At 30.7% G+C, this 9937-nt stretch overlaps 1 protein-coding gene across 1 annotated transcript; it reads right to left on the reverse strand.

The window, feature by feature from the left end:
* Positions 1 to 4232: 4232 nt before the first annotated feature.
* Positions 4233 to 7945, reverse strand: LOC123661879 (putative phosphatidate phosphatase). Its single transcript, XM_045596817.1, has 6 exons — positions 7841 to 7945; positions 7264 to 7418; positions 6671 to 6861; positions 5992 to 6106; positions 5211 to 5384; positions 4233 to 4561 (listed from the first exon to the last, which is right to left on the reverse strand). Exons 1-6 carry the CDS (start codon positions 7890 to 7892, stop codon positions 4421 to 4423), a joined length of 828 nt encoding a protein of 275 aa, XP_045452773.1. The 5' UTR covers positions 7893 to 7945; the 3' UTR covers positions 4233 to 4420.
* Between the last annotated feature and the right edge of the window lie 1992 nt (positions 7946 to 9937).

The following is a 9937-nucleotide window of genomic DNA, read 5'->3' on the forward strand; positions in this document are numbered from 1 at the left end:
AATTTCCAACAGTTGGAACATTGTGTTACTGGGAAAACATATTTTTCTATATCCATTTTACATCCATACGCAGATACATACTGTGGTGGAGAAGAGCACTTAAAACATACCCGAATCGATTGACTATCAATCCATTTTCCATCTTCATTGATTCTTTTCAATCTCTTAATAGATACTATCTCATGTACGGAACTCAAATTATCTAATAATTCTTCATCTTTTATGTCAAAATCTACTCCCCTAATTACACCGTAAGATAAATTTCCTTCATCAGTAAATTGAGCCCTTATATCCATCTCTGAAATCTTCTGACTTTGTATGAGTTTTTCAGCTTGTTTTTTATCATCAAACTGAATAAATAATTTATACGCACTCTTATATTTTATTTTTGTAATATTAGTTATATTTTCATTTTTCAGAAATTTGGCCATAGCCATTTGTTTAGGCAAAACTTTTAATGAAAACAAACATACTTCATACTGAACAGGTCCGTTTCCATTTCCTTCTTTATTCAAATGCTGCTCCATCATATAATTACTATTACTTGTCGAATCACTACGAATCAATCTCTTGGATCTTCTCCTTGTGACAGTCGTAAATCCTTCTTCGCTACTATCTTCGGCCTCACGTAATCTTTTTTCACTTTTTTTAGCATTCTCGGTTTGCTCCGTTAGATCCAAGCTCATATCCTTCAACAAATGTTCACGCTGCTTTAAAGTTGTTGAATGACCCTCATCAGGATCATCCTCATCACTCAAAGAAAATTCATCCATATTCATTAATTATTTTTAAAGTGGGTAGATTGATAATATTTTTACAATGTAAATACAGTCGCAATCGTTACGTGCGCTCGTCGCAGACTATCGCGCGACACTCTAGTTAATAATTGGAAACTTCAATAACTTACGTTGTACAACATAATATAGTAACTATAACCTTAAAGAATTATTATAAGGAAACGTTCACATAGAGTGATTTTATTTCGTAAACTGAATAGTACTTATTGCTTTATTAACATTTAATTTTATGAAAAATATATGTGAATAACAGAAAACCAATTCTAACAATATTCCTTTGAAAATTACCGATGCTAATGTGGCGCCACCCAAATTTAATGTGTTTCGACGGACACTGATATATAAAGATAATTCTCCTGCCTTCTAACCTCCATATCCTTAATGTTAACTCATTATAACCGTTTTTAGAATATTAAGTTCTAAAATAATGCACTACTTGCGAAGGTGGTTTTATAGATATGATCATTATCCCAATAAATATCTTATTCATCACAAGTATTTAATTTTTGAATAAAATTCTCCTTTATATCATTCGATTTCAATGAATATCTTAGAAGATATCATAGTCTTAAAATACGTCTGCAACGATGACAAAAAATGACGACAAAAAACGATGAATGATCACAAAAAATTAAAAGACGATTTAATTGCGCTATAAATAATAAAACAACGACTCGTCGCCGCTTCGCGCGAGCCAAATGGAAATATTAGTTTTTTTTAAGAAAAACTTTTTTTACACACACTTGACTTGGAAATAAGCTGGTGAATGCGGGACGAGAGCGTTACGAAAATTGTAATCGGGTGAGACGAACGGAAGTTGAGAGTGTGATATAAGTTAGTGAAGATAGAAAGAGAGAGAGAAAGAGTTACGTTTCGTTTTTCTCAAATTACAAAGCTAAAACCGCAGGTCACAGCTAGTTTATTACATAAATCGTAAAAAAATACATAATGTAAATAACTTGTTCTATCACTTAAAAAGTTAAATATGATTTTTTTCGTTTCTTTTTAAAGCTACAATAGCTTTAACTTTTGGACAATTATTCGCACTGAGTGACATTGCCTAAGTAAATAAATAAATCTATTTTCTTTGGAATCATATAAATTAAATTTAAAATTTTTAACCCAAATAAATATATAGTTATGTATAATATTAATAATAATATCTATTAAACAAGTTCAACAATAAATTAAAAACAATAATATGGAGACAAAAAAAAAAAACGAAAAAATATACTATCTGGTTTTATAAGGTTAGTTAAATAAATTACACACATTAAACACATTTAACGAGTAAAAATACAAGAAACAAAAAACAGACTAGCAACAATTAACATATTAAAAAAATATAGGAATGACGCATTTGTAATTATTACGTATTGCAGCACAAGAAATTGACTTCCATATAAGTTATACATATCATTACAGCCTATACCGTCCACTGCTGGACATAGGCCTCCACAAGTTTACGCCAAAAATAACGTAAACTCATGTGTTTTGCCCATAGTCACCACGCTGGGCAGGCGGGTTGGTGACCGCAGTACTGACTTGTCGCACCGAAGAACGCTGCTGCCCGTCTTCGGCCTGTGTATTTCAAAGCCAGCAGTTGGATGGTTATCCCGCCATCGGTCGGCTTTTTAAGTTCCAAGGTGGTAGCAGAACTGTGTTATCCCTTAGTCGCCTCTTACGACACCCACGGGAAGAGAGGGGGTGGCTAAATTCTTTAGTGCCGTAGCCACACAGCACAGCAGTTATACATAAATCAACTGTAATTTTTTGCTTTTTTATATTTTTAAAATTTGCCTTTAAATTTTTCTTACTTTGGAGTTTTTTGTCTTTTGTCAGATTTCTCTTCTAACTATAGTTATTTTGTATTTGTGGAAACGTTATGTACTGGAATATTTAACACTTTTTTTTTTATTACATAAGTGTCGATGCTGTCTGGTTTGTTGTCTGTTTTCTCATTAATATAAAGTATTTCAATGGTAGTCATAGATTCTATATATTTTTTGTATATATGTAGTATCTATGTATCTATCAAAGAGCTGTCAATCTATTTGTTTATCAAGAAAAACAATAAAAACATTCTGGTTTTATATATTTTTGGTAGTGAAACCGATTTAAAAAAAAAAAAGGTTGAGAAGAAACTTACTGTCATAAAAGACTTAAAAATGGTGCTTAAAAATTTCATTCTCATTAAATAACTGTATACAAAATACATATAAAAATAACTGACTTATACTATGGAATGTATAAAAATGAGATATTAATCAATATCTCACTATTAGGATTCACTTTGTATCCTGGTGTGTTTAGCTGGGCATATACCTCTTTCTCTGTATATAAGTACTATTAAAATAATATAAAAATAAAATATTTTAAACTATTAACGTATGTAATCCATTAATAGTATTTGAACTCGTTCTCAAAATTTATTGATAATAATTTACATTTAAATCCACATGGACAGACATATTTTAAATAATTTAATAACTTTGGTCTAAAACTTTTACAATTTGATTATATTGTTATCACTAACAAGTATCAATTATAAAAGTAAACAAAATAACTCCATATATACAGATAGGTACTAAAAAATAAATTATTTTTTGTATACCAGTACAAAAATAAATGGGTACTTATTAGTAATTATTAGTCAATTTAGGAGGTAGTTTTCAAAAGTTGTCATCTACAATTTTTTTTAATTGTTTAGAAATTGATTTAAATGTAGAAACAATTAAATTTCTTTTAAATGAAATAAATACTAATAAGTGACCGTATAACCAGTACTACCTTTAGTATTTGACCTTGTTGGCAGGTGTATGTTCTGATTGGTTTCAAATTTTTATGTCAAAATTAATAGGACCTGCCACAAAATATAGATACAAGGAGTCCGAACGTAATGTTGAAAGAATGATCTCAATTTAGTAGACAGAATTTTTGCTGGTAGAGCGTGCCATTTTTCAAGAAATACTCGTTTAAATCTTTACGAGGGAAGTTGAAGTTTGTTGCGGTTTTGGGGTTGACAGCTCTGTAAAAAAATTATTTGACTAGAAAATGCCCCTGCATTATTAAAAATTATTAATTTTCTTTCTTATGCTCATCACAGCCAACAATAATAGCATCGGTACGTCCTAAATTCTAGCGGAGCCAGTGACAGAAAAGAGAACTAAGATCTGGATTTATTATTGTGTACATGAATACTACGTAAAAGCCTATACCGTTCGGACCCCTTGTATCTATACTTCGTGGGACCAACAACCAATCAAAAATTTAAATGGCCACTACTATAATTTGACGTTTGTTGACATTTTTCTCCAATTTAGAATTATTTACTATTATATTCACTTGAAGTTTTGTAATGTTCTATAGTTAATAATTGACCAGTAGTCAACTATTAGCTTCTTGAAGATTTTTTTGATTAATTTAATGATTCGCCAATTAAATTTTTTTATTTCCGGTATATATGCAAATTGCCACCAAAATGAGTTTTCTTATTTAAATACAGCGAAGACAACTTACTTTTGACTTTGCAGGAAATAAATGGCGGCTCAAAAATTTTGAAAAATTGAGATGACGTCTTTTGAAAGCTACCTGCAAATTTGTTGAATAAGGACTCTGTCCCTTTATTGTTCTATATTTTCTATAACCTTTGTTTGCCGAGCGTTGTGCAAAGTGTTAGTGTTTTGAACTAAATTTTCAGCATTTTGACTTTCGATATTTTCTTTTGGCGTTAGGCATTCGAAATTTTTACAGAGGCGGAGTATCTGAAACAAATAACAACATTGTATTGTTTAAATCATTGTATTTATAAATAAATGAATAAGAAATTAATATCTTAAAACACACACACGGTCGTCTGTTCCTATGATAAGCAACTTAATGCTTGTTATAAGTAACAGCCAACTATTATAGCTAAGTTTTTTATTTTATTACTTGTATAATGTAAATAACTGCAATTACATTGTTTGTGTTGTTTTCATCGTCAGATATTTCTTACTATGCACTTTGCCAATTATTTATGACAATAAAATTTTAAACTGTTAGCAAACATTAGTATTAACAATAATAAATAATAATAAATCAAATATTTGAATTAAAATTAATTAACATAATAGGTGATAACGTTTGCTTAAAAAAAAATCCTATAGTAAAATAGGATAACACTTGATGTTACAGAAAAGGAACAACTGTTACTTGTTAATAAATATATCTAAAAGTGTATTGCTATCATTACAGCCTATACAGTCCACTGCTCGACATAGGCCTCCACAAGTTTACGTCAAAAATAACGTGAACTCATGTGTTTTTGTTGTGTTTCATGTGTATTGCTATGTAATCACAAATTTAGTCATATACTTGTATACAAATCTACCATAAGTAAAACGCGAACTGGTTAAATAAAAGTGTTCTCACGGTGTAAATAAGTATTCCAGCTGCAACCACCATCCCGGCGAGTACATCCCACCAGTGGTGTCTGTGGTCGGTGAGGCGGGTTATGGTACAATGCAGTGTTGCCACACAGCAAAATAACTGGATCAGTCTTATCGTCCTTGTGTTTATGTGGTTGGCTCGTTGATGGAGATAGTACTGTAAAATTAATAAAAATATAACTTAATTTCATTATTATTAAGCAAAAATTAGCATAACGTTTTGGAACTGTTTAGCATAGATATAAAAAACCTTTTTTTAACAATTAATAATAAAAAATAATAATAATAATACATATACCCTTTAAACCTTTTTTAATTATTGATATCAAACTATACACTGAACCACCCCCAATACCTAATATGAAATCCTGTCTCAGGGATCTAGGAGGCCACACAACACAAACAGAAATATCCACACAAACACCTGTATGGCTTATCCTAAAACTTGCCACGAGTCGGGACCCGAATCTTTGACAAGTAGGACAACAAACAATTTCTGTATGCACCGTCATTCAACATGTATGAAGAAAAAATGACTTTAAAAATGATTAAAATTAAGAAAGGCGTTATATTATTTTTACATAACAAAAAAAAGATAGTGTGCCTAGCATTGTTAGATGACTAAAAATTGTTTTTTTTTAAATTATATTATTCAGGGACTCTTATACACTAGTACACGTCGGACCCATAACAAAAAAAAAAAAAAATGTTATGTGAAAATTAGTATTTATTTAATTTTTGAAAGAAAATATAATAATACATACTATAATAAATATTCCAGCGTGGAAGGCTAAGGAGGTGTGTCCCGATGGAAAACTCCTATCTGACTGATTCAGCCAATGCGCTTTAGTGCAAGTGTAACTCGATACATACTCTGATCTGAAGATAAGTTGTAATAATTATTCTTTATAACCCAAAAAATTACATCTATACTTATACCCAATATACTCATTTAGCCTGACAATTTAGGGAAACAAAAAATAATAATAGGAGTCTTTATTTTGTCATAACAGTGCAAAAATAAGCTGAGAGAAGTACACTTTTATGCTAAGTAGAAAAAAATATTTGAAGTGTTATACCAAATGAGCTGTGGTCTAATGTTTAGGCTTCGAAAATGTAGAAATTTCCTTTTCCTGTTATACTCCATGAACAATAAAATTTATAAACATGAGCAACTTTTTAACCGACTTCCAAAAAAGGAGGAGGTTCTCAATTCGACTGTATTTTTGTGTTTTTTTTTTGTTTTAAACCAAAGATGATAATGTATGATGGATTGGTCAAATTGAATAGTTGCTAGCTAAAAATGGCCAAACTCAGCAAACATTTATCTCTTATTTCTTCATTATAATAAAGCTTGCATGTTTTGAAAAAAGTTCTTTCATAGACAGTTTCCACCTAACAGTGGGAAATTGATGTGTTGTCATAGTATTATTTAATACTCACTCTTCACATGTCAATGCTTCTTTTGGACTGCAAGTATCAAAGAAGTGTGGCCTCGGTGATCCCACTATAAACTTAAGGCACTGTACCAATGTTAGATTAATCATGTACCCATATAAATACTCTTTGTACCACAGGAGTGCCTTCTTTTTAGCTAAATCTGTCTTGTCTTTCTGTTTTTCTATTATAAGCATCTGTAAAAGACAATAATCAATTTTAGAGCATCAAAATTTTTGAAATAATTTTATCTGTTTTAGAAGATTATTTATTTATTTAGTTTTGGATACAATGTATTATTTCATACATAAGCGGTTGCCGTAACCTATAGACGTCTGTGTCACCAAAAGCATCGAATATACGTTTCCGATCCTACACCTGAGCCAAAAGCTCTGGCCACTTTACTGACCATAGGAACACAACACTACTTGAAAGCAGTATTATTTATCTGTGCTCCTCTGTATGGCTGAGGTACTTTCCCAGAAAGGCTACTCAAATTTTGAAAACGATATTTCCTGCTGTGCCTTTACATATTAAATTACTATAATTTAACGTATTAATTTAATTTATTGTATTCATAACTTAAAAAAATAACTTACCACAACTAAAGGCAGGAAAGTCGTGACCCCTATTAACCATTTCCAGTTGACTGTGTCACCTGTGAAAGGATGTGACAAAGCTGGGTCATTGCACTGGAAGCCGACCTTACCGCCCGGAAACAGCTTCAATTCCACCAGCAGGAATATAAAAATAACTGCAAGTGTGAATTATGTGCCACTTAATAACAATGATGGAAATGTGAACGAAAGTTTTTAGTGCTCGAACAAATCTTAACCAGTAGGTTATTCCCTGACAATTTTATCACATTGAAGAGAGTTTTAATAACTTTCTTGTTATTTTGAAGACTTAAAAATACTTAAAGGGTATAGAATAATCTATATTTTTTTTTATTAATTAATATACTTGCTAAGGTTATATTTTAATTAATATACTTGCTAAGGGTTTGACGGAAATAATAAATTTAAAAACATGCTGTGGGATATCAAAATTGTAATGGACACGTTTTTGTATAAAAACAAAAAAGTATTTGAAAAATAATTACTTCAAAAGTTAGATATTAACTTTAGCTACTCAAACTAGAAATGTGGCTAGGATAAATATAAAAAGGAAACCAACCTCGATGAAACCGGTTAGTTTTCGACCAGGCAAATTTCAATTTGTTTAACATTTTTCACTGATCACGTTCACTCAAAAACACACATATAATTAAATTAACATTTAGAACTATTCTCGGTACACCGACTCAGGGGAATTAACTCGGTTTATACGTATGATACTACTAATGCTCTAGGTTGTTTGAATTAATACTAAATATTGCGATACAGTTGGACTATTATTCTTACTGCAGATTAGTTGATATTGCTTATATTAAAAAAACATACATATTTTTAATATGTATTAGATTTTGGCTTATATAAAATCAAAAATTTGTTTACTTCTACTTATGATAACTGACCAATAACTGACAAGGAGTAGGACTGTTGATAAAATATCAATATATCGAAATATCGATATTATTATTTAGAAATATCGATATTTATTACTAATACTTTTTAGACGATATATCGATAGTTCGATATTGAAATTTAAATATCGACACTCGATATTTCGAAGTAAAACTTTTTTACACAAGCTTGTCTTAAAAGTCTTGTCTTCTTGAAAGTAGAAAGAGAGAGAGACTTATGTTTCGTAACGCTTTCGTCGTGTAGTCTAAAGCTTACTCGTATTTTTAAATAACTTTTTATTTTATTTTTTTCTCGTCAATTATTTAAACTAGAACATCATAAACTTAATCTACTGCACTTTATTTACACTACATTATTTTTTTCCTCTTTTAGTTTATTTATTTAGATACCAGCTTTTACCCGCGGCTTCACTCGAACTGATATATATACATGTATTTTAATAAAAAGTATCTTATGTTACTTCTTATACCTCCAAGAATATATGTGCTAAGTTTCATGATGATAAATAGTTTTCGCGTGAAAGCGTAACAAACAAACACATTCACATTTATAATATTAGTAGATAATAATTATCCTAAATCAAAATGTAATTTTCGTAGGCACTTCTCCACGCAGAGAAAAGGAAAATACTTCATCATTATAGGACAGACATGCAGATATTCTCTTAAAAATTTGTCTTATGCCAATGAATTTTTTGTCACAATTTTTGTTAAAATGTCTGCTGAATTAAAGCAGTATTTAGATTAACCGAATATTTCAAGGTCATTAAATACTGGGTTGATACAATTTTGGATTGATAGTAAACATTTCACTCTTGTGCTATTAGAAATAGCTGTTAAATATTTGATTTCTTCTGCTACATCTATAGCATCTGAATGAATTTCTTCTATAATCAGTTTTTTAGTGCCTAATAATCGTAATAGTCAAACAATTGAACATATAAAACAACGAGTATTTTTTAAACTCTTGTTGAATGGTACCAATGGTAAGCATTATTGTTTTATTAAAATTGTACAATAATTACTTAAAATCTTACATTTTAATACTCTTATAATTTAATTTGTTTAACAAATATACTGAATTATAAACTGTGTAAATTATTTTTGAGCCGACTTACGATTGTTTTTTTTTTAAAACAAAACCGATGAAAACGAATCGAAAAAATATCGATATATTGAAATATCGATATTTTTTTCGATATATCAAACTCCGATATTGATAATTTTATTAAAAATATTGATATATCGAGAATCCGATATTTTAAAAAATATCAACAGCCCTAATAAGGAGTAAATAACATTTGTCATTGTCAAAATAATGAGCAAATAGTTTATATAAATATATTATACTCTGTCTACGGAGCAAATCAGCAAAATAAAGGGCGCGTTCCACCTAAGGCCCACAAAGTCATTGACAGCGATCGCTGAAATTGTCGTTCCTTTCCCCTAACGTAAAAAACGCCGCGGGCGTTGTACTTCTAGGCGAATTTTATAAGTGGAACGCATATTTGGGCCCTGTCAAGTGTCAGCTGGACAGTTACAGCCATGGATTGTACCTGTTGCGCTTGGCGGTTGCGGGTTCGAACCCCGCATATGACAAACATTTGTATTGGCCATACAGGTGTTTGCCGTGGTCTGGGTGTTTGTGCAGTCCTTGTGGGTCTCCCCACCGTGCCTCGGAGAGCACGTTAAGCCGTCGGTCCCGATTGTTATCATGTACACCTGATAGCGGTCGTTACTCATAGTAG

The sequence above is a fragment of the Melitaea cinxia genome, chromosome 17 (assembly GCF_905220565.1).
Source record: "Melitaea cinxia chromosome 17, ilMelCinx1.1, whole genome shotgun sequence".
In the NCBI taxonomy this organism is placed as follows: domain Eukaryota; kingdom Metazoa; phylum Arthropoda; class Insecta; order Lepidoptera; family Nymphalidae; genus Melitaea; species Melitaea cinxia.

Bases quoted from the DNA above. Each gene is read 5' to 3' on its own strand.
- LOC123661879 (XM_045596817.1), bottom strand. From the start codon at position 7,892: ATGTTAAACAAATTGAAATTTGCCTGGTCGAAAACTAACCGGTTTCAT. The intron at 6,107-6,670 runs GTGAGTATTAAA...ACTTATCTTCAG, and splicing joins GAAGCATTGACATGTGAAGA to ATCAGAGTATGTATCGAGTT. The intron at 4,562-5,210 runs GTGAGAACACTT...TATTTGTTTCAG, and splicing joins CTGGAATACTTATTTACACC to ATACTCCGCCTCTGTAAAAA.